The following is a 25,671-nucleotide window of genomic DNA, read 5'->3' on the forward strand; positions in this document are numbered from 1 at the left end:
TAATTTATATAGAAAAACTTGTATTGAAGGTCTCACAGATAAAACAATTGGGGACAATATGTGAGGGGTGGGGTCATTGGTTGAAACGAGATGCCTTATTGTGATGCATTCATTAGTAGTAGGCAAATGTGCAGATAGATGTGGAGTTTCTTTTGTGAAGAATAATTATGGAAATTGTGCTTATAACTGTGAGTTCATTGTGGTTTCAGTGGAGGATGAAATGAGTGCAGCATTTCTAACCTTGTTTGAACATGGTTAACCACAATAATAACCACACAATAGACACGTAAAAGCATTCTCTAAATAGAACAACAAGTACAACAATGAACAGTAAGTATGGGGGCCTGAGGCATGCTGGGAAATCCTGCCAAGTGTGTGGCTGGGGCATTGCAGAGGCCTGGGCATGACCTTGAACTGCCACAGCCCTTGACTGATGGAGAAGATGGATTTGGGCCAAGCCTCAGTCAGGGGAACGCTCTACTGTACCTGCCAGTACCAGCTGTGGACGTTCAGAAAGCTGAACTAACTGCATCTGGTAATGTGGTTTAGTGCGTCATCAATGCAGGGTAGCAGGTACAATTCCTTGTGAGTCACAGCATTAAGCTTCCTATAGTCTGCGCCAGGGGTCTTCAACGTTTTTCAGCCCAAGGACCCCTTATATTAGCTGAGAGACAGATGAAGCAGGGATGGTGGGACCCCCACAACATATTGTATAAAGTGTTGGAGATACATTTTTTGATAGATTTCCTAGATAGCTTCATAGACTTGTTCGACTGTACTGTCATCAGTGTTGTGTACATTAAAGCTTTGTGTTTACTGTTTACACATTACCTTTTCTACTAATATCTTGGGTTCGTGCTAATGTGTATTAGACAGTTAACCGTTTAAACCCTCAGAGAGTCTAATCTTTTTCCCTCTACACCAACTCTCCGAAAATACTCTGAGGACCCCCTAGGTGTCCCGGACCCCCTATTGAAGACCCCTGGTCTACGCAAAACTGCTAGGCAGCTATTGTTAAGAGCGTCTCCTCTCATGGGCCCTGGGGTGGTGTCGGTATTGACAGCTCGATTGTCTTCAGTGAAGTCGAGCTCGGCTGTATGGACCCCCATTTACTGGCGTAGCACTCTGGATGCCTAGCGGGACCCCCCGTTGGCTGATGTACAGTAGCAGTGCCCAATCTGGCAGCTGGTGTGGATGAGAATACAGGTTGTCCTCGGTTTAGCTCTGCGGCGATGCTGAAGTGCTATGTTTTCTGAGCCCAGATGACACACATCCACAATGGCTCCCCAGTGGTCGAGCAGGTCCAAGCCTGAGGCACGCATCTTATGTCAGCCAGCCAGAACTCGTGGTGCAGGTTCTTACTGGCCACGGCTACCTGATTGAGTACTTTTTCCTCTGTCTCAGTTTCAATCTGATTCATCGTCAGTGACCAAGTGGGAACAGGGAGTCAAGTGACCAGGGAGAAAGAAACTCTCATGTCAATGAGGGCTTGGCACCAAAAGCCTTTCAGGTTACAGTTCAAGTCCTTTAGCTTAGCCTATCTGACCAATGCTTAGTGGGAGGGGAACTGTGCCAGCCCTCTGCAGTTTAATGGCGGCGATGGTTCTACGCATCGGCAGCCAGACTGGGGACAGCAGCACCTCCTCTACCTCTGAGATTCACTTAAAATTAAAAGTAAGTAAGTAAGTAAATAAATAAATATATATACAGTACACACACACACACACACACACACACACACACACACACACACACACACACACACACACACACACACACACACACACACACACACACACACACACTTATTTACTAAGCAACTACTAAAGGCTGCCCTGCAGTAGCGAGGTGGGGCAGCCTACACTGTGAGACCATCAAACAGGTTTTGGCAGGAGTGGGTGCAAAAAGGTTTTTGTAATGGTAATATAACTATGTTTAATTTTATCAGCATTTGAAAGACCTCTCATCTGGTCTGACGACTACTCACAATAATGGATGTTCAAGGGGGGATAAAGAGAGCAACAAAGAGGCTGTTTCTCTACAGATGTCCAATTCCACCTTTCCAAAAAGCTAAATAATGTTCACTTCAGTCACTGTTTATCTCTGGTTTAGCTCCGCATAGCCAGACAGGTTGTGTTGTATGTGGAAGCACCTTTTCCCATCTGTCTGTACAGGAACATACCCCAGAAAGGATCCAGTGTAAGCAGAGGGTATACAAACCAGCAAGAAGAATTCAAGATTGTTATTGTGGGAGATGAGGGTTCAGGGAAAACGTCCCTTGTCATGGCATACACAAAAGGAGACTTTCCAGAGATACGCCAAGCTGCATGGAACACTTTTCATTTAGCTTTTATCAAGGAATCATCCGTTCTTGTGTTTTGCTATTTCTGTCTTTTTTTCAAAATAGAAGTAGGCTAAAATTAGATTGTTTGGAATGGGAATTTAATTCTGGTTTTGAATTGATTTGTTATTAGTTAATTAATAAGGTTACCCAACTGAGTTTAAAAATCTCTTCAGTCGAGATGTGGATGACAAAGCAGCACGACAAAAACATGAAGTAGAGAAAGACCAAAACAGTAGTACATCCCATCTTGAAAAGACTATGTGTTGCCAATGTGAGGTACAAAGGGGAACAGTTTAGTCCAGGGGTCTTCAACGTTTTCAGGCCAGGGACCCCCTAGCTGAGAGAGAGATGAAGCAGGGACCCCCTCTATATTGTATAAAATTGTGTTTCAGTCAGATAAACTTTTGCTGCTCTTTTTTCCCTCTACGCACCTATAACTCCAAAAATAGCCGATCTACAAGCTCACAACGCCTCGCAGCGCGAGGCGTTGTGAGCTTGTAGATCTGCTATTTTTGGCTAAAGTTCTCCTCAGAAAAGGGATACTAGTGTAGCACTGGCCCTTTAAGGAAAGTGCATAAAGAGGGGTGGCCAGGTTTGTGGCCTCCTGTCTAGCCAGAAGCCTGGTTTGAGTGTTTGTGAGAGAGACCTGAAGGCATGAGGGGTACAGACTAATTCTCGGTAAGACAATCTGAAACAAATGACAAGGTTTTTATAACTCATTGTAACAATAGTATATGTATAAGAGTTTAGATAGGCTGACAATATTAGGCCTGTTGTTAATTATACTAATATATATCTGTACTTCCAGAAGCCTCCAGGTCCTTTGAGTGGTAACAGTCTTCCATGAGTAGCAGTACTCTGTGGCTGTGCGGGCCTTTATCAATTGGAGCCATGAGCATACATTGACTATTTGGGTATGTTTGTTATTTTTCTGTATTTTGTCATCTTGCTATAGGAGCCTAATGAAGTGATGAATTGTTGGAGGGTTGGTCTAATGTTTTATTATTTGATTTTTGTAGGAGCTGAACTGTAAATCACTGTTTTTCCCACCGTGCTATATATATATATATATATATATATATATATATATATAAATACTATTTAGACTGAGTGCAATAGGGTTGACTGAGGACAGAGCTATACTGGGCCATTAGCTAGCATTGCATGACTTTGGTTTTGGTTTTGCTTATTTGTAGTTTGTTTTGATTTGCTTATTTGCTTTTGGTTACTTATTTACTTTATTTTCTTTTGGTTTTGCATTATTTGTATTTGATTTGTTTAATTTCTGTATATTTCCTTTAGAGGCCCCGAAGCCCTTACCCTTATTGCCCCCTTTGCCTCTTGAGTTCAGTCCCTTTTTGCAGAACTCTAACACTAACCGCTTTCTTCCGTTCTGTATTTTAACCTGACTATTTTTATAACAACTGTTGAATAAACTTGACACATTTGATACATCAGCCTCTGGTTCTGTTAATCCTGGGGAACCTTACCTTGTTCAGTCCTATATATCTATACATATACAGTATATGGTTAATGTGTTTAAAGGATCCCTCACTCCTATATGTGTGGGTGGCGTAGTCATTGCTTTTCCTAGCCCTGCTACACTAGGATTCAAGTGGTTAATGTAAAAAAAAAAATCTTATAACACAAAGATTTGGGGGACCCCCTGTAGTAACTCTGAGGACCCCCTAGGGGTCCCGGCCCCCCTGTTGAAGACCCCTGGTTTAGTCTATATCTCTATTATACAGCAGTAAAGGACTGAAAATATATACTTTTGAAAATACCTTTCTAAACAGGAATTCCAATTCTGTTGGCATTATGTCACGTCATTATGTCATGTCGTACTATGAATCAAAAACATTTAAAAATGTACAACCTTATTACAGGCCTTTGGACTTTTAAGATATTTTAAGTGATGATTCGACCAAATGTCAAATGTATCGTTTACATACTTTGGTCATAACCACAGCAGTTCATTTTTTTCTCACTCGATATCCCAATGTCTCTCAACAATAGCACAGCTTGACACTCTGTAGTCTGTATATTCCTAGTTGCAATAAAATTGAATGTAACTTTAACAATAAGGAAGGTGGCCCACCTGGTACTGGCTAATACTGTAATGCCATTTCAAATACAAGTTTTGATGTTATCAACAACTGGTCAAGAGGCTTATGTTCTGTTTCCGACCACTCTCCTACCTGAATGTGAACTTGGTACTGATCTGCTTCAGTGTCATGTGTCCTGTGAGCTTTGAGAACATCTTGAAGGTATCTATGGAGTCTGCAGCATTGCTGATCTGCTTCGGTGTCCTTTCAGTAACACTGGTATCAAAGTTGGGGTCAGTTATCTTTCCATTCAATCACTGACCTGGAATGATCCTTTTTGCAAAGTGCACACAGTATTATTTCCCTGCAATTATTGTTGTGTGTTCAAAATCAGTATTCTCATGTAGAATCAACCCTGAGTGTGCACCATTTTATGCAATGACGTGCCAATCATCCTCATAGGGTGCAAGGCAGACCTGTGGAAAGACAAGATTATGGCCAGGAAACTATGGACATCTGGCCAGAATGTAATCACAAACCGTTAGGTGCCCTAAGAAAGTGAATCCCTAGGATGTATATACAGTAGTAAGCATTACTACAATACTAACTGAATGGCAGGGCTGGTTACAATGGATACATATGACTTTGTATCGTTGAAATCAATTTGTCATAACAAGCTTTAACTGACTGTCATATTGAATACGAATCAAAAGCCTTACTTTCATGGGACATCAGTAAGTGAGTGAGTTAGTAGGTCAGAGTGGCTTGTTGTCTGTATCACTTTGAGGTCTTTGGGCAGAAAACGTGATAGAAACTCCAGCATTTTGTTGATCGGATATTCCTTAATTCTGGTATCAGTTCAACATAGTGATTATACTGATGTGATGGTCGCATTCACAAGTGCATATACCTGTTTGGAAGTGGGACTTTTTTATTTTGACTTTTAATGTAACTTCAGTTCAAATCCATCTCTCAAGAAGAAGGAACCAAAGGGAAATTAATACAAAGTTGTGTGTTGAATGCACTGCCAAGGTCATGGAAAATGAAGAAGACAAAAACATCCAGAAAGAGGAGTCTCTGTGCGTTCTTGTAATGTCTATATATGGCTATCAACTTTGTCAGCAACACATTTGTAGCTGGGAGGTCTGCACACGTTTCCTGTGTGATATTCATTCTGACTTCCACAACAATGTTGGTATCATGCTTGAGGTTTTTATGTAAAATAAAACGGAGGCATAAAATAAATACCACACACGCACGCACGTCAGTTATTGAATATTAATAAACTCACAAACTTCAACACAAATATGTCTTTTATTCAAAGATGCAACACAAATGCTGCTGCACGACCTAAACAGGTGAAAAACAAGTCTAGTAAACCACAGATATGCAAACAGTGCAACACTATCAAATACAAAGACACTTCAACATGAGACAGAAAACACACTTAAAAGTGTATATTCACACAAGCAGCTAAAACTTATATAATAATTTACAGTAGGTCAAATAAATAAGCAGCACAGACTACGAATGCTAAAATCAAATGGAACGAAGAAAGAGTGGTCATCAATTCTTAATTCATCAATTGATTTGTCTTTTCTTTTTTAAGAAAGGCACACATGCGGCAGTTCTGAGGAACAAAGGTTCCAAGGGTTTCCAAATGATTGCCAATTTCACCAAGAACGGCTCCATCAACTTCCTTCCCCTCCTTTTCATGATCTCCTGTGCATTGCAAACGGTGAATTGACTGAATTCAATAAAATCACATCTATAATACAAAGTTGACTGCATGAATATCTGCAAGAACATCACTCCTCACTTCATTCTTCACCTTTGTTACTTCACATACATAAACAGTCAGTGATTCGGACAACTGTGATAACTACTAAGGGACTTCATGCAAAACGGAGAATATAAAGTTCAAACTACATTCAAGGAATTCATTCAACAATGCGCCACAGGACAATGACAAAAATATACTGTATGCATTCCATACTTTGTACTAAGTTAGCGCAGAGTATTTGCTCAAGCCTCCAAAATACAAAAAGTAAAAAACAAACAAAAAAAACCAAAACAAACAGCATGCTTTGGAATATTATTTCCCCATACATCAACACCACATTAATGGCTTGTATTAATGTTGAGCAGCAAGAATTATGCTGAATCAAACAAATCTCTCATACACACATTAATCCTATTTTCAAATTAGTGAAAATAACCTATGTACAAGCTCACAACGCATCGCAATGTTTTGTGTTGTGAGCTTGTAGATAGACTATTTTCATTGTTTGTGGTAGTGGAACTGACAGATAGGCGTGCGTTCTACAAAAACCATAACAGTCACAGGCTCCTTCAACATACTCAAGATGTGACGCCATGGAACTCAACTGCACAGAACACCAATACTGCCTGAATTAACATTCAGTTCATATACTGGTTTAATCATTTTCGACCTGCCATCCCTATTTTGGCATGTCATTATAGGCAAAAGATTTTCCATACTTTTCAAAAACAGCAAGGGTGTGAGGGTTAAATATATAAATATATATATATATATAAAAATATATATATATATATATATATATATATATATATAAAAATATATATATATATATATAAATATATATATATATATATATATATATAAATATATATATATATATATATATATATAAATATATATATATATATATATAAATATATATATATATATATATATATAAATATATATATATATATATATATAAATATATATATATATATATATATAAATATATATATATATATATATATATATATATATATATATATATATATATATATATATATATATATATATATATATATATATATATATATATATATATATATATATATATATATATATATATATATATATATATATATAGCTAGCCATTTTCAAAAACATTTAAGGTATGACCAAGGTAAAAAAATACTCACAGTACATTATAACACTCTGGATAATAGCGTTCAATAACCACTGTAGGACTGGGCGATATTGAAAAAATCTAATATTGTTGACCGAATAACTCAATATCAATAATGTGATTATATTTTGGGGAAGATTATTGGTGCTTTCAAAAGATTTTGACACACCAGACATTCTTTTATAAATTATGAATAATGTGAATATGCCAGCCAGGACAGTCTAATAACTTCATAAAACATTATCACTTTACTCTAAAGCACCTTTAAGACCAAGAAGATAAACATTTAAGTTACAGTATATCATGATATAACGATAACCAAAATCCCAGACAATATCCTGTCAAATTACATGATATTGATATGTGGCCCAGCTCTACTAAACAGCATATATATTTTCAACCTTACGCACAGAGGAGGAAAATACTGGTGTCCATCAACATTCAAATATTGCTTCCTTGTTTTCCCAGCAATTTCCACCATAATCATTTTCTCCAGTGTACTGTATTTATTCTCATGGCTTGAGAACAAACAACACAGCATCCTAATTCTGCAAATGATACAGTAAAACTAATCAGAGCATCTGCAAGTTGTTCACATAAGTAAAACCTTCAGATCACAGCTGCACTAATCTTCTGGAGTAGAATAGATTGTTACTTCAACCAGGGTATCAGAGTCTATATTATAACACTTAAGTTACAACAATACACCATCATTCTTCCAATAGCACTAGGCAATACAGTATATTTAAAACATCAAAAGTGAACATACTGAAAAAAATCCTGTTTACAATCCGTAGATCATGAATCGAGAGTAATACAATTACAGTCATACAAACAGAAAGGCGGCAATTAAATTGACCAGTTTTAGTTGTTTTAAAACAACTTCAGTTCTGCAACAGCATAGACATTTGGCAACGTTATGTTTTACTATACATTATTAATCAAAATATGGATGAGTGACTTTAATCCATTAAACAGGGAAAGCATTCGTGTTTTAGATTTATGCATTGGCTATTCAAAAATACCAGATATACAAGCTCACAGCGTGTCACTTCGTGCCGCGCTGCGAGCTTGTACATTTTTGAAAAATCTTTAAAGTTTCAGAACTACTGATTTAGAAGGGATTTGTAGAATCGGCCTCAGGTCTTAATGGGTTAATGGTCAGATATTTGAAATCAAATCAGTCATGATGGCACTCAAGTAATACCTTCCAATAATCCCTACCACATCAAGACTCACTCCTGCGGCTGCTCTATGGTCTGACCCTGCTTGACCGCCCCCAGGGGAGGAAAGCAAAAAGACACATTTCCATCCGGTGCAATGGAATATGACCAAAAATAATAACAATAAATCCAAATCTGTCCAGTTGTGTGCTAACATTAATAATAGCTCCAGCGTCAATGTTTATGTTCACCTTATATAGGTCTAAGCCAACCAACTACACAGCTGCCTCATGTGAACTACGGTATTATTTGCATTAATAAAGTAGTAAAAACCTCTTGACAACATAAACATTGTAAATGAGTACAGGTTTGTTTCCTGTTGCAACGTTTTTGAATATCAGTAACTGATAAGAAATAAACATGAACAAGCTGTTGAAATTCCACTGACTACTATTACAACACTACTATAAAAAACACTGATGTAAACCCATTACATTTGCATGATATTGCACACGCATGAAGTGTCAGACTTATATAACAGTTCTGCATTGAACATACATTTTAAGATGTTACGCATAACTGTAACTTTACTACTCAAGGTTAACTGATTTACCTTGGCATCAGTGGCAGGTCTATTTGCATTAAAAACAATGTAGAAAGGGCAATGAACATGCAATATCCAAAGGTGGATTGACACATTTTGTAACAAAAGAATATAATCTTTTTACTTTGTATCTACAATAAAATGCATTTGAGCACAGTTCACATCCTCTTCAACAGAACTTTTGACCATAAAGCTACTGTTGAGAGTCAGCTGACACATCCTCATCAGGGATAATGGACTGACGACTGCAGGTCATCATTCTCAGACCTGTGGTCTAACTGGGTCTGAAGACGAATAACCGATTCCAGCTCTCGGATCTGACGGTCTGTTTTGTGACTCACGAGCGTGCGGTAGAAGTGAACAGCGAAGACAATGAATACTAATCCAAAGGGTACCATGATGGCCGTTGAAGCAATGGCTGCCGCCTCACCAGAACTGATTGTGGCATTTTTCTCATGAGGGGGTTTGAGAGGCAAGAACTTGACCCAGCACAACAGAACCACCTCCGTGAGGAAGAGAAGGGTGCCAATGACTGTGGAGAAAGCCCAAGCCAGTTCTATGTGACGGTGCATGCGCTCGTGGGGAGATTCGTTGACAGAATTCAGATTGTGAACATTGCTGACGGCCTCCAGATTAGGAAGAATACAGGTGCTGATCATAAGGGCGAAGAGATGCACTGCAACCAGAATAGTGGTACAGGCACTAAACGCTATCAGCAAACCTGGGGGATACTCATGATCTGTCTCCAGTTGTACCTCCACCATGGCAACCTGAGACAAAGAGAAAGGACATTTTCCCAAATGTATAAGTCATCATTTTCATGTGAGCAGTAACAGAATGGTACATATTATGTGACACCCATGTTTAGGCAATATCTCTCTCTCTCTCTCACACTCTCTCACACACACACACACACACACACACACACACACACACACACACACACACACACACACACACACACACACACACACACACACACACACACACACACACACACACACACACACACACACCCACCAGTTGCCACAGACTCAACTGAATATGCCTAGTCTATTTTTAAGAGTAGTTGGTATTCTTCATATAGAGAATAGCTCTATTTGGGATGAACAAGACTAGCAGTGTCTTACCTAATATTCTATTAATATCCTAATAGATTACTATGGAGCGCTTTTAGTGTTATCCTTTTAGCACCATAGTATAATCGTACCACTGTACTATTTTCAAAATGTTAATAAAGTATTCAATCAATCAACACTTAATTGACTGGCCCTGATTAACCGCATCTCATGAACATGGCCAGATCACACATTATGCGTCATCTATTGATTTTTCTTTTTTACATACGAAATTGTGGGCAAGCCTTCAAGTAATTCTGATCAGATTAGACAGGTGATCATCACCCCTCCCCCTACTTTGTACATACAGTGTTTTATATTTGTGATGGTATTGAATTTTAGTGTTATGTTGATGAATTGAATACATAGAATACAATGGAAATAAGACCGCAAGGTCTTTCTTGGTGTTATCCTTTTAGACCAAGTGTTTGACTGTACGCGTGCTGTTTTGCATGTCTGTGTAATAACATAATAACATATTCAATCAATCAATCAATCAAGTGTATAGATATGCAAAATATTTAACATGTTACAAAAATGATCATCGGGATCTTCAAAGTTTTACTCACCATGGCGAAACCAGATAAAAGAGCCGAAGTCCTGCTGGTGGCTTTTAACTTCGCTCGGCTCAAGTAAAGTTTTCTCCATGACAGTGCCTGTAAGGAGTGCTCGTTCAAACTCATTCCGATAGTAAATGTTTTACTTTTCGCAGTTATTTTACGGTTTTCAAGTACAATATTCGACGTTCGCGTCGATGACCACCGCACTTTGGATATGAGATTCGCTACGGTGTTGCATGGAACAAACAACGCAAGAAACACGAAAATCTGTCTCTTGCCAAGAAACTTTCGGTGCAACAGCTGACTGTCAACCTACCAGGAAACTAAACATACTACATTACCCATAGTGCACTGCTCTGGCACAGCGTTGTCAGATCCTGTGAAAGAAATAAGCAACCAAGTCTATGAAACCAAAGCCCAAAAGAAGCGGCCACCAGAGCGCTCTAACCCGCTATTTGAAAATGGCCGATCTACAAGCCCACAACGTGTCCCAATGCGACGCATTGTGAGCTTGTAGATCGGCTATTTTCAAAGATTTATTTTGGGGGGGAAAAGTGAAAATGTAGTAATATTTTTCAAATCCACAAAATGTTGTATGGGGGTCTCAGGTACAAAATATTTTCAGAAGGTTGGGTCTGCAGACAAATATATATTAATATGTGGGTCCGTGACATGAAAAACTGGTTTAAACAACATTAGGAAACAAGCCCAAATAATAAGCAACTACTACACGCCCAAAAAAACGCAACCCGCAACTACCAAATATTTACAAGCAACTTTACAGAAAAACAAGTCCAAAGTCGCTTATAATACGCGGACATGGCAACACTGCAGGAAACAAAACATACATTACCCACAGTGCAATGCTCTGGCGTCACCAGGCTTGTTCCGCAGTACCAGCGGAAAGCCCGGGTTTCTATTTACTGCTCAAAGCTCAGATCCGGTCTAAAGCCCGCCTACTGTATTCGGTATTTTCATTTTGCAACGCGCACATACATGCAGACACACAGCTTGTTTCCTTATCCGCTCTACACCGGATCTGTAACCTACAAAGTGAATTAATCTCAGACTGTATTAATTACGGCTGTGTAGGTTGCTTTTTTGTGACCCTCACGGAGCGCACGATGTAGTAATCTGTCACCGTCTCAGCAACAACAACAGTCCGCTACATTGCGCCAATTTAAGCGTAAGTATCCAGCCCACGTTTTTCAACAAAAATAGGTATTTTATACTCGGACAGTTTCCCCCCCTCTCATATTCCAAGGGATTAAAGCTTAAATGAACTGTGATACTGACTGTGCACAGTCATTCGGGAGGAACATGGTCACATGGGGGTTTATTAAGAGTGGTCAACGTGCCAAAATGGTTCCTTCCGAATTCCAAGACAAGCCTTTTTATACAAAACGTTATAATACGATATACTATATTCTATATTATTGGAAAGGTCTGCGTGTCTACAGCTATAGTCTAGTTAGTTGCACTCACTATTATTAGCTTAGCTAGTTAGCTATTCCCTCCCAGTGCCAGCCAGCAGGTTAGGTGAGGTTGTGATGATGTCAGACATCATCAGCATCACATATCATCAGATGATAACCTTAGTATTTAAATACATTTGCCTCTATTGCATATTGAATGGCCGAATTCAACTCGTATTTTTTAATGAATTCATGTTTTTCATTATAAACTAGTATTTGTTTTAGGCTACTCAAAATGTTATTCCCATATCACTTGAAAGCTGATTGAAAACCAGTTAATATTCAGTAGTGACGAGACTTACTTTCTTACTTATGTTGTTTGCTTCTAAAGTTCACTACCACCAGCCAGGTTTACAACAACACCTGTCTCTTTGCTCCTAATAGCCATCCCATTCCCAAGTGGCAGCTGCAGAAAACAGCCAAGTCATGCGAGGTTTACCATGTTCACATATGATATGAAATGCCTATTGTGCACAATACATTAACAGGGAGGGAATATAATCAGTCTTTATCAGTCAGAAACTAGCTGCATATTCAAAGGTGTATAATAGTGTGGGTGCATTTCGCCGGAGCACCCCTAATAGTGTACCTGTCCTGAAATATACTCCTGCACTAGCCTTGGATCGACATTGAGTATGACTTTTGCTTTCGTATCATAGATGTATTTTATCGAGTCTGACTTTTGCTTTCGTATCATAGATGTATTTTATCAAGTCTGACTTTTGCTTTCATATCTATGATATACGAAAGCAAAAGTCAGACTCGATAAAATACATCTATGATAATCTTGATCCAAGGCCATTTCCTGCACAGTTAATATATTGGGTTATCAGGTTGGGTTATCAGGTTATCTTATCTCATTTTCACTACAATAATTGCATAGTGTTAGAGCATAGAGAAGCAGATAGATGCTTAATGCTGACATTTACACAATGCTTATTCTAAGGTGTATTTATGTCTCATCATCTATTAGTATGTAAATTGATCTTTTTCTCTCTTCCCTCATCTGACAAGTTACTAGTTGTTTTGTTGTGGTTGACATGGCCCTTTCAGATAATGCTTTGAACTCAAGAGGGACAAACAAACTGTATTATGTCAGAACAAGTTGGACAACTATTTGAACCATGCATACAAAATCTCATGGGAATTCAAGAGGACTAAAAAGCGATAGTACTTGTAATTAACTGTAATGATAATACCAGGATAAATGCATTTTATTGCATAACTGCATAACTTTATTGCATAACTGTGGGATGAATGTCATAAAGCATCATCCTGTGAGTAACCATCATAGCCGAGGGGCATGGTGGGTATTAAAAACAAAGCAATCACACCCAGAGAAACTGATGGACTTCCTGATCATCATTATTGTTTGTCACAGGATTACAGCAAAAAGTGGGAGACAGAATTTAAACAAAACTTTTTTTAATAATAATAATAATAATACAAAATATATATATATAAACATTATTATAAACATTTATTTTTACTGTTCCTGTGACGTGTTACATTGCTGAGCTATTCCTGACTCTATTTGTTGCCTACTAGCCCTGCTCTGTTGTCCCACCCATAGTCATCAGTGATCCCTCCCCTCTCTGCTTCTGGGCGCCCCCTTTGTAGGCCACCTTGTAACCGAAAGCCATCTGCCTCACCATTGGCTTGGCCTGCCCCCTTCTTTGCCTGACCTTCCCTACGACGCATAGAGGCATATTCATGAGGTTTGCCTGACGCCTTGTTGTGTGTGTCTGTGTGCAGCTGCTGTTGTGTGTGTGTGTGCGTGTGTGTAGAAGGGAGGGGAGAAGGGAGAGGGGGGCGGCCCAGAGCCACAGCAGAGGAGGAAACGAGCAGAGCAGCAAGGAGCTTGGAGGCTTCAGCCATGTCAGTTTTCTGTGCCGTGGACAAATGATGAGAGAAGAGAGGAGTAACCATGGCCTTGTCACTGAGTGGAGACGAAGAGGATTATGATTCAGAATCGGAACAGGTCGGTGCTTGCTGATCTTTCTGCTTTTGTGTTTTTCACTGGACACACTGTTGTTATGTATTTGTGAAGCGTGTGCGATGAATCACTAATCCTTTTTTGAGAAGAATGCTGTTTTGTTCCCTAATCACCTTCTGTCTTTGCCTCTCTGCCCTTATCTACTCTAGTAGCAAGGAACAGAGACAGCACAGTCACACAGTGTGTCTGAAAGAAGCCTATTACCTTTATTCTCCCGGTTGTTTTGGTGTCACCTATCATGTATTGTTTTGAATGGAATGCCCAAGTTGGTCATTGGAGGGAATTTCTTGCTCTCTATGCATCCCTTGCCCTACATCGGTGGATCCAATATCTATAATTTGTTATGTTAGCCTCGCATAGACACATTTCTTATTGAATTAAAATGTGGCAGACAACGCAGTTTATCTGAACAGTGTAGCTTGAAGAAACCTTGCGCAGCCTCCACTCCACTACATATAAACATTACACTTCTTCCTTCCTCGTAAAAGCTCTGATTTGTCTGTACCCTTCACACACACACACACACACACACACACACACACACACACACACACACACACTCTCTCTCTACGTGTTCCGAGAGGCTGTTTTTACCTATTTTCATTTTCTCTCACTTCTCAAACTTCCCTACTCTGTGCCTTTAAGAAGGCTTTAGGCGATGTTGTTCAGCAGGAACTGGGGAGGGGGATGGGGGAGAGGGAACAATGAGGAGGCTCTTACAGCACTTTACCGCTCCTGCCTGTTGGACTACTTTTACAGGCCTCTCCACAGGGCTCCCAATGCCCACTTGACCAGCCAGGTTTTCAGAAACCTTTTGATTTGTGTAGACTTGTGAAGCACGGCATTAGCTCGGCTCTCTCTTGGCAGTTTATAGACAGATACTTGCCCTGTGCTTGAATAAACAGTTGAGGAAACTACTTGTTGTGCTTAAACAAGTACAATGCTCCAACATTACCCACAGTCGTGGAGGGGGGGGGGTTACTATGCCGAGCTCTTCTTCTCTGCACAGTGATTGAGGTGTTAAACATTTCCCTCTCTTTTGTGCAGCCAGTGTGGCAACAAGGTCCACTGGAGTCAAGCAGCCTTGTGACTTCCTCCCACTGAAATCCACGCTGAGTCTGAGTCAGAGGGCTGTACTCATATATTTGGGCCATGTTTTTGTTCATGGGGCCTAGGCAGCAAACCAATCGCGAATTCTTGACACATTACTCAACAAGTTACAGTAAATGCTGGTCAACTGATCTTTGCTTTTATAGGCTACCTGCACCGAAGAGGTCAGGATTGTTCTTGTCTTGTAAACAGCAATTATTTGATGCCGTAATCTGTTGTAATCAGATTATGTCAGTGTTTTGAACAAAGGGTCCATTAAAACAGCAACAGAATCTCATAGTCTTTGGATAATGAAACATTTAAGAAATAATTATAATAAGATACATGGCTTCTGTAAAATAAGTGCATGTAATAGCATTCAGACAAGTGGTTGAAAAGGTTGGCAGTGAGTGAAGTCTTTCGTAGATAAACATTCACTTCTGTGGGTGTTGTGAAAATGTTTGGCTTTTAATGTTAGAACTGAATTCCAATAGAATGATCTCTCAAGATGCGTCATTGTGTGAGCTACATGATGGTGCATGTTGTTTGCTTCTATAAATGTCTATTTTAACAAGTCATTGCAGCTTTTTATCCCTCTTTTGCTACTGAAATCTGTCTCACAACAATCATCCGTTTAAAGGTCCCCTACCAATAGGTTCCGAATAGCAACAGTTTCAGACAAATCCTGGAATGAGATGACGTAAACACAGTTGAACATGGTGTTATGTTGTTACAGTAAGTCATAGGTCTTGTAACTCCTTCCTCTTATGTCTTCCTGATATTATGCCCGCCACAGTTGATCAGATTGTACAGAAAATGTAAGATACATTTTTACCCCAACTCATCTGCTTTAACTTTGAAAACAACCTCTTGTTATGGTTCCAAGGTTAAGGTAATGAGCTTGAGGTTGGCCAAAGTTGAGACATGGGGACAGGTTATCAACATCTCTCTCTTTCTCTCTCTGTCCAAAAGTTCTCTTGATGAAGCAATTCTGTGAAGGAGGTGTTCTGCTAAACGTGAAGGAACATGTTGTTCTTTGTAACTCACTAGTGATTTTAAGCTTTGCCCAAATTCTGTGGCTTTTCAGGAGTTATTTCGTTATTATTACACATATCCGTTCCTCATGGAATGTCCTGGTATATTACATAATGACTGTGAGAGAGTGTTACAGAGGAGAGGAGTGAGCTGCTGTGAATAAATCATTGACCTTTTTTATTTAAACCATCATGCTATACTATTGATGGATATTTCCATGATGGATTGCTTGATTTAAAATATAGCTTCATCTTGGGAAATGCTCAAGAAGGCACAGGTAGCCATGCTGCAGCAATCTTGTTCTCCAAATAGGGTAGCCTATTTTGTTTTGGATTTATATAACTAACAAAGAGTCATGTCATAATTTGTTTTGCACTTACTGTAAAATTTGCAAAAATGTAGCTTTGTATCCATATATACTGCTGACAAAAATCTCCTCTATGACCAATGCCAGGCTTTTGAGTATTGTCTGAAGGGATAAAATGAGGACGGCATGTTAAAGATAGTCAGAGAGGTTTCTCTGTTGAAAGTCATCAGATTCTGCACTAGCTTCACTTCTTTACAGGTCCTATGATTCAGAAACAATTACTACAGATTATCCTGGAATGCCGTGGTGCATTTCCATCTTATTAGCTTCTCTCCCTGTTTTGCGATGAGACTTGCTCATATTAAGCATGGTTTCACTCAAAGGACAACCCTTAACTCAGATTCAGTCATTTAGAGTCATAGCATTTGATAATTACGGAAGACTTAAAGAAGGTAGGATTTTAATTAAACAAGACACTGTATTTACCATATTTTTCAGTGTACTTTGAATGTACCATCTTCTCTCCATGAGAAAATAACAAATAATGAAATGATAAAATACTCACACATTACTTGACCCCCGTCTATAGACCTATTTTCCCCCCATCTCTTTTCATTACCCTCTTCAAATTGTTGCCACAAGCAAAGCAAGCGTGTTGCCAAGGTAACCTTCGTTTCTGCAGCAGGAACCAGATTAATGGTTTATGAAATGTCTTACATTTGTGGATTTATTATTCTTGCATAGAAGCTGGCAAGAGAATTGAAATTAATTTGAAAAGCTCATTGATGTGGTGGACTCTGTGGATATGTTGTCATTGAACTGAAGTTGATCGGTATGGCGTTGTCAGAGACTTGACGTTTGCTTTGCACAGCTTCAAAGGTTTACTTTCAGGGGTGATGTCTAAATACATCCTTGATTCTCTAAACGGGAACATCTTAACATCGCATCTACTGCTATATTGCATATTGTTCAATCACTGTTGAATTATGTTTGTGTATATTTCACAAGCATGCATACGTACATGTACACATTCAACCTGAGAGCACAACCTCAACTAGGATCGGTGCCACTGGAGGTGTAACGGATATTTGTCCTGCTCAATGACACATAGGATGGACACATTTGCTGTTGCAGGGATCAAACATGCAACCTTCTGTCTCTTTGATCACCAGCATTTCACCAAGTCTTTCTCTGATTTCCTCTCTTCAGCAGCGGGCAGCCAACCGGCCCAAGCCCAAGATGGGGGTGTCGGCAGCGGTCAAACTGCCGTCCAATCGCAGCTCGTCGGGCGCCCGGCGCAGGAGGACGCGTTGCCGAAAGTGTGAGGCGTGCCTGCGGACGGAGTGCGGCGAATGTCACTTCTGCAAAGACATGAAGAAGTTTGGGGGGCCGGGCCGCATGAAGCAGTCCTGCATCATGAGACAGTGCATTGCGGTCAGTCTGCAATTTCAAAAACATTAAAAAAAAAACATATTACATTATTAATATTATCATATTGCATGTAATGTTTTGCCGACTTATTTGCTTGTGTTGTACAAAACATTCACAACAGAACTCTATAGACTAGCAGATCACAAAACTCATAAACTCAGAAGATGTAGCAGAATTTAGATTGTACGTAATGCATCCAATTAAAACCAAGTTGCACTTCAACAGTTCCTTTTATTAAAGATGAAACATAATTGATGAAAACATTTAACCTTTTAATATATTTGTATGCTTTGTGAGGTATTTAGTTTTTCCTGACAAAACATACGTTTGCTCTTTGCAGCCAGTCCTGCCCCATACAGCTGTGTGTGTGGTGTGTAAAGAGGCAGGCAAGGAGGAAACTCTAGAGGAAGAGGAAGACAAGTTCAACTTCATGCTGATGGAGTGCTCCATTTGCAATGAGATCGTCCACCCCAACTGCCTCAAGGTAAGGAAAGGACAAACTAGGCGGAGCGAGCAGCACTTCACCTGAGTCAGGTGACTCACGCGGCTGACTCGTGTGCTACGGGAATGTGCTTTGAGTGCCATTTTACCTTCTTAATTTATATGACTCAGTGGTTTGGACTGTGGTGGTGAAATACGATTTGATGAGGCATCAAGTGTTTACTTCCTGTTTATGTTGCACTGAAACCACTCATTTCTCTACCCTCATTCAGCATCTAGCATTAGTCCTGGATAACTCTTCGGATAGTATATGGCATGGCACCAATACTGGCAGAGTTGGTTTGCTACCCATATAAAACCATAATGCCATAATAGTCCTGTGTGACATTTGGGATGAAAGCATCCACTAAATGGCACGTTTAACATGACTCATATTTGCTGGAAAGGATATGCCTGGGCCAGAGGAAATCGCATGATACTACTGTAAGTAGGCCATAATAGTTACAGTCCAATGGCATTTCACGAACCAAATGCAAAGCAAAATGTAAAGCAGTACACACCCTGTTGGTAACTATTCTGTCAAAAATGTAGCAAGTTGTTACTGGTTTAGCAGTCTTGGTAGGCTTGGCCAAACCAGTTTTTAGACTTCCACAGTGTCATGTAGCACATAACAGCTTCAGTACTGTATATCACATCCTGTTTTTGTGTTAATACACAAAACAGCAGTCATACAGCAGGATTTCAGTGAACATTGTTCAGACCTGTGGTTTGCAGTAGCTTATAGAGGATGTCAAATTTGATCAGCCTCATTGTGGTTTGCAGCAGCTTTTAGAGGGAGTGTGAGAGAAAAACAGACACCAAAGTCTGGTGCTTCTTTCATTTGTCTGTTGTACTCAAATGCATGCAATATTTCGGATCGTGTAAAAGTAACTGCTTAAAAATCTATCAACACCTCCTTTTGTAAGAAAGTAATTGAAGCAAGCTGCACCAATAACTGCTATCTCTGAAAGCTAATCTCACATTTGACAAAAAGCACCTGGATTATCCTCAGGAGAGGATCTAGACAGATCACTCAAAAGTTGAAGTTTTGACTGACGTGCACACATGTCATTGTATAATAAGTTGGTTTATACTTGGCACATTCTGTTCAGTGAGTTCTTACTGAGGGGGGATGTGTTAAACTGACATAACAGCTACTTTCATTTCCCCTTTTATAGTGTTCTTTGGTAAAAAAGAAGAAGAAGTTCTCTTATGTCCAATTGTTTCTCACATTAGTCACACATTTCATTGGTGTTTCAGGTAAACGATGCTTCGGGCGTGGTGAACGATGAACTTCCTAACTGTTGGGAATGTCCAAAGTGTAACCATGCTGGGAAAACAGGAAAAGTGAGTACCAATATAAATGTGTTAAGAACTGCAGCATTTACATTATGTGATAGCTTAATGCTTCAATGTCTTGAACTTGCGTGTCTGAGATTAATGCTTCAATGTCTTGAATTTGCGTGTCTGAGATTAAGATATTTTCACTTGTGATGCAATAGTGTTGCAGCACATTTGGTGGTTTAATAAGCAAATGACAACAGCAGCACAGGAACAACAATGAATTGATCCTCACAATACACAGTAAAACCCTCAGAGTTCATTTATCCATTTGTAAAGTGATCGTAACTAAGATTGTGTAAATGTAATTTGTACACTCAGATTTAAAATAACACAGAGGATTTTACTGTGTATATAGTTGTGTTTGTGTAAATGATGTATTTATATTTGTGTATTTCATCTCAAAGCTTGTCAGGTGTTTGCCACTTCCTGTTTACATTCTAGTCACTTCTATCATATGAATCTTCTCTCTCCGTCAGTCACAAAGGCAGGAAACTGTGTCTAATATATCAGTGCTTTTGGGCACACAGAGCTCAGTTGATCAAACCCAGGGTGGCATTGTAGCTCATCGAGTTATGATAGGCTAAAGGTATAAAGTTGTCTTCCCCCTATTTTGTCCCTTTTGGCATGTAAGCAAAAAAGAGGTCCAGGGTTCAAGTACGCCTCCAACCTCCCTGGCTCCCTGCTGAGGGAGCAGAAGCCTGTGAAGGAGGAGGGTGACATGCCATCCACAGCCAAGAGGAGACCAGACAGAGAGGAGACCCCTAGGTACAGACCTGAAGAAACCTTCCACAGACAGCCACCGCTGCTGTCCCCCAGTGGCCTACCGAGACCCAGACCTGAGGACAAACTGAGGAAGAAACGAAAGCTCTTTGATGATGACGAGGAGGATGATCTCAGTGTGAGGAAAAAGGTCTGTGTTCTTTTTTATTGGTCTTTAGTTATTATTGATGGGTTTTGTTGTTTGTACAGCTCTGCAACTGATGTGACATGTTGTGCTACACATGTGAAGGTTATTACGTCATATTTTACTGCTCTAAGCAAATTAGGAAACAGAAAAGTCCTATCTGATTGTATTACACGACGATAAACTCCCCAATATTGCACCTGTATGGACCGCTTGGGTTATCCTCTTTGTCTCTGTCAAGGATAACCCAAGCTGTCCATGCAGGTGCAATATTGGGGAGTTCATTGTCGTCTAATACAATCAGATTTCTGTTTTTGTATTGCAACTTTGATGCAGATAGCATGTAAGTTGCTTGCGGTTAACCAGCATGTAAAAATAATTGCATTTGCATTGAGTTGTATAAGCAATGTTTAAGCGTTACATTTGTTATTGTTTTGTTTTATGCTACAGGAGAGGTCAGACGATTCTTTCTTTCCCAAACTCCTGCATCAAATCAAGACGGAAGAGGACTACGACGAAGAGGAGGACGAGGAAGAACGGGAGGCTGACTTCCGGCGCGGCTTAGAGCGAAGTGGGCGCCTGGGTGAGGCTGAGGAAGACACAGAAGATAGGGACTTCAAGACAGAATTCTTAAATCCTGCCCTTAAGACGCCTGTCGCGGACAGCGACCAGTCTCTCTGCAGCTCTCCGCAGGCCGGCCCCAGCAGTGAGGGTGGCAGCGAGACCCAGGAGAAAGGCCCTCGACCCAAAGCTCGCCGCAAGCGGCGCCTACCCAACAAGGAACTGAGCAAAGAACTGAGCAAAGCACTGAACCAGGAGATCCAGAATACAGAGGCCTGCCTTGCCAACGAAAACCGGCAGCCCCTCAAGGGGGAGCCCGAGAGCGAGAACGAGGAGCCCAAGAGATCTGTGTTCCGCAACGGCAACGAGCTGGGGGATCAGAGGCCCCACCTCAGGACCAAGGAGATGAACGGAACCCCGTGGGAGCTCCGCCACTTCTATCCCAGTCAGATCACCCCGCTGGGATTCAACAGGAGCTCCCCGACCACTCGTCCAGTGCCGCCACGCTCTCCGCCCAAGTGTGTCCAAATGGAGCGCCACGTCATCCGGCCGCCCCCAATCAGCCCGCCGCCTGACAGACTGCCCCTGAGAGATGGGAAGACCCATGTCTTACAGCGGGAGTTGTGGATGAAGGTGTTTGGCTATCTCACACACAAGGAGATGTGTGTCTGCATGAGAGTTAGCAAGACCTGGAACAGATGGTAAATGCACAGCACAAGTACAGGGGTTTGCATTGACTTTTGTAATGATTACATTTTGAAAAACCATCCTTTAAAAAAAAAAATCTAAACAGCAGAAACACTGATATACTGGCGTGTTTCCTATTTAATGTTTATTCTGCTGTGAAAACTTAGAAATAATTGTTCTTCACCATTTAAATATCTGTGACAGGGCATTATATTATATACTAAATAAAAGATTAAGGCTCGTACTAATCCCGGACTTAAATGCATAGAAAACTTTAGCAAATAGTGAGTTGTTTGTTTATTTGTTTTGGCAGGTGCTGTGACAAGAGACTTTGGGTGGAGATAGATCTGAACCGGTGTACTTCTGTCACTCCACTCATGCTCAGCGGCATCATCCGTCGACAGCCAGTCTCCCTGGACCTCAGCTGGACTAATATCTCTAAGAAACAGCTAAGCTGGCTCATTAACAGATTGCCAGGTATGTGAGCCACAGCCAGGTGCATGACTGGCTACTCTAAATTCTCCACTATTTACCCATAATGTCCCATTCAATGCATTGATAGCATCCGAATGGGGTGATTGTTAGTTGACTAGCCTATGCCACTTAACTCTGACCTTGAACTTTACTCTGGATAGGATTGTCTTCTACTGTAAATGCCTAAATTGTAAATTGCAAACTCTGAACACTGTGTTGATGTGATGTGCATTTAGCATTAATAAAATGCCACTCTACCACAAGAAATAATATTATAAATTGGCTCTACATATTATGGACTCAGAAGAGCTTGTATCTTAGTTTTTGATATAAAACTGATACTTCCCATGTGTGATTCCCAGTTTTATACCAGTGTGTTGTGTTTTATCTTCCAGGTCTGCGTGTCCTTAAGCTCTCAGGCTGCTCTTGGGTGGCTGTCTCCGCTCTCTGCACATCCAGCTGCCCACTCTTGCGCACCTTGGACGTGCAGTGGGTGGAGGGACTCAAAGATGCTCAGATGAGGGACCTTCTCTCACCACCCACAGACAACAGACCTGGTAGCACTTCAGTTTTGCTGTGTTGGACTTTTGGATAAATGTGTCCAGTGAATGGACCATGCTGTCTTATATCGTCTGCTAACAGAATGTAATAATCAGACCAATTGAGAATATATTGGAGCACCCCCTACTGGATGTAATTAAATTAACCATGATTTATTTTTGGTGTGATTACTCAATGGTTAAACAAATGGACAGATTAAAATGTTCATTTAGCAAAATAGACCCCTAGTTGTACAAAATGTGTTTTTTTATGAAAGCAAATTTTGTTATTTGTTGCTGAACTTTGCTTACAAAACTAGTTATGTGAACAAAACCACCTGCTGCTGTTAAAAATGTCAACTTAAAAGAAAGTGACATTATAGATGTTTAATCAGTATCACTATAATGATTTGCCACAATCGTGCAGAACTATATGTAAGTTGGGAATGATTCTCTCTGTCCAACCTAAGGCCAATTGGACAACCGCAGTAAGCTTCGGAACGTGGTGGACCTTCGTCTGGCCGGGCTGGATATCACGGACACATCCCTGCGGCTTATCTGTCGACAGATGCCCTCCCTGTCCAAACTGGACCTGAGCTACTGCAACCACATCAACGACCAGTCTGTCAACCTCCTGACAGCTGCAGGGACCACAACCAGGGATTCCCTCACAGAGATCAACCTGTCGGGTGAGACACCTCGCCTCATGATCATTTTGTGTTTTCTTCCACCAGCCAATGGCTGCTGTGAACTGTTTCGTGCTCATATCTAATACAATTTGGGAGCCCCTTTAAAATCATTAGCAGCCCGTCTGCTAGACATGTATGTGTTGTTTACAGCAGTGACAAAAGTGTGACTATTGCAAATCATTGCTCTAGTAGTGTATTGAGCTCACATTTGATATTCCTGTAAAGTGAATGAAAGAAAATTAATTGTCCTACCTTGAAAGCAGCTAATGAGCATTCTGGAGCCGAGCATCATCGATGTATATCACACTTTTATAGTGAGCAAATGTCCAACATAAGTTCCTGGCTAAGTGCTAGGCTAATATTAGATTCTTCTTTCTCTCTCTTTCCCTTCAGTTTGTAACAGGGTCACAGACCACTCCCTTACCTTCTTCAAGCGCTGTGGAAGCATCTGTCAAATTGACCTTCGGTATTGTAAACAGGTGAGCAAGATGGCCTGTGAGAGGTTCATTGCAGAGATGTCAGTGAGTGTGCAGTTTGGATTGAAAGAAGACAAATTGCTCCAAAAGGTCAGCTAGTCCCCAACATGCGAGAAAGACGACCTTTGCACTACATGGAACAAATTAAGACTTTTTGTTTTAACTCCTCTGTGATAGATCTGACTCAATGTCACACTAAGCGAGTTACAAGGAGAGACAGGGAATGTCACTGCTCTACCACATGTCTTTCTGGATGCTGCAATCCGCAGCAACTGACTCATCAATTGAAAGGGGATCGTTCTCTGAACATTGAAGCAGGAAGACGAACAACAAAGCATGCGTGTATTTGTGTTTATGATTGTACTTTTACAAAGACCTGTGCTTGTAGAATGACTTAAACTTTGTCGGTTTATCTGTTTCTGGAAAAAGAAAATATTTTTGTACAAGTATCATTTCATGGGTTTACAGTGTCCTTTCACACTTCCTCTGGAGAACAATTTGTTAATAAGCATTTTTTCCAGATAGACATCACAGCAAGTGTTGAGTATCATCCTATTTATCAATTTGCCTTTATACAGCTGTGTACAAATGTCAATTGTGTGCCAAAAGCAATTTAATGTAACCTCAGTTGCAGATGGATGATGGATATATGTAATAAATATCTGAACAAATATCATAAATAGAAATGAAATATCCAGAATTTTATTTCAAAAACTATAATGAAAATAAATAGTAAAATATGATTTTCATATTTCTCGATGACACCCTTTTTTTTATTTACCCTTTTATTATTTTACACCTTTTGTTTGTGAAATGAGTGGTGTGTTTGAGAACTTTTTCTAAGAACTCCAACATTAACTTATTGATGTTTCATTTTGTATTTATTCAATTAAGCTATTTAGTAATGAATATTTGACATAGGTATCGTGTGAAACAAACCTGGGTCAAATATTTGCTAATACTTAACGTTGGTGGTTTGCTTTAGCTCACTGCAGCGCCAAATGGGTGGGTTTTGCCACATAGGGCAAAAACAATGACTGCCAGGAAGCTTGGAACAATTACAGGAAAACATTTGAAGTTCATTTACTATGACTGACAGCCTACGCTACCTGACTTGTTATCCTGATGTGGTAAACCCCACCCCATCTGGCTATCTGTATATTTAAACAAACACCAAGAACCTAATGCAAATATGTTTGCTTCTGTTCAAATAATACCACAATAGATGTTATTTGTGTATATTTTGGCCCCTTGGGGGCACGTGTTGTGCTGTAATAGCCCTGATATCACCTCAGGTGAATGTGGTAACATTGTTTATATTTGTAAATCTAAAACCAAGTGCTGGTATTATGTCATTAAAAATCTATCTCCTTTGTACCGCATTGAGTATTTTATGAGAAAT

The 25,671-nt window shown here is 40.0% G+C and overlaps 2 protein-coding genes across 6 annotated transcripts; one reads left to right on the plus strand and one right to left on the minus strand.

Annotated features, from left to right (window-relative positions):
* Positions 1–7,301: 7,301 nt before the first annotated feature.
* On the minus strand, positions 7,302–11,088 carry orai1a (ORAI calcium release-activated calcium modulator 1a). The gene is made up of 2 exons (XM_084054596.1): positions 10,792–11,088; positions 7,302–9,874 (listed from the first exon to the last, which is right to left on the minus strand). The coding sequence occupies exons 1-2, from the start codon at positions 10,903–10,905 to the stop codon at positions 9,329–9,331; spliced, it is 660 nt and encodes a 219-aa protein (XP_083910722.1). The 5' UTR covers positions 10,906–11,088; the 3' UTR covers positions 7,302–9,328.
* An 825-nt stretch (positions 11,089–11,913) lies between these two features.
* On the plus strand, positions 11,914–25,646 carry kdm2ba (lysine (K)-specific demethylase 2Ba). 5 transcript variants are annotated; one of them, XM_084054274.1, is made up of 12 exons: positions 11,916–11,968; positions 13,878–14,238; positions 17,894–18,118; positions 18,456–18,599; positions 19,856–19,942; positions 20,562–20,849; positions 21,294–22,105; positions 22,405–22,568; positions 22,961–23,122; positions 23,575–23,793; positions 24,187–24,272; positions 24,447–25,646. In XM_084054274.1, the coding sequence occupies exons 2-12, from the start codon at positions 14,185–14,187 to the stop codon at positions 24,450–24,452; spliced, it is 2,247 nt and encodes a 748-aa protein (XP_083910400.1). In that variant the 5' UTR covers positions 11,916–11,968; positions 13,878–14,184; the 3' UTR covers positions 24,453–25,646. The 5 variants fall into 5 exon arrangements, with proteins under 5 accessions (XP_083910398.1, XP_083910399.1, XP_083910400.1 ...); XM_084054272.1 differs by having other exon boundaries at positions 11,914–11,968; positions 17,897–18,118; positions 24,187–25,646; XM_084054273.1 differs by having other exon boundaries at positions 11,915–11,968; positions 20,571–20,849; positions 24,187–25,646.
* Positions 25,647–25,671: the final 25 nt, after the last annotated feature.

Source organism: Gymnoscopelus microlampas (assembly GCF_963454915.1).
Source record: "Gymnoscopelus microlampas genome assembly, chromosome: 4".
Classification (NCBI taxonomy): domain Eukaryota; kingdom Metazoa; phylum Chordata; class Actinopteri; order Myctophiformes; family Myctophidae; genus Gymnoscopelus; species Gymnoscopelus microlampas.

Excerpts from the sequence above, each read along its gene's own strand:
- kdm2ba (XM_084054270.1), top strand. The coding sequence starts at position 14,185 with ATGGCCTTGTCACTGAGTGGAGACGAAGAGGATTATGATTCAGAATCG. Across the intron at positions 22,569-22,960 it reads GCTCATTAACAGATTGCCAG|GTCTGCGTGTCCTTAAGCTC; the intron begins GTATGTGAGCCA and ends TTTATCTTCCAG. Across the intron at positions 23,123-23,574 it reads ACCCACAGACAACAGACCTG|GCCAATTGGACAACCGCAGT; the intron begins GTAGCACTTCAG and ends GTCCAACCTAAG.
- orai1a (XM_084054596.1), bottom strand. The coding sequence starts at position 10,905 with ATGAGTTTGAACGAGCACTCCTTACAGGCACTGTCATGGAGAAAACTT. Across the intron at positions 9,875-10,791 it reads TTTTATCTGGTTTCGCCATG|GTTGCCATGGTGGAGGTACA; the intron begins GTGAGTAAAACT and ends TCTTTGTCTCAG.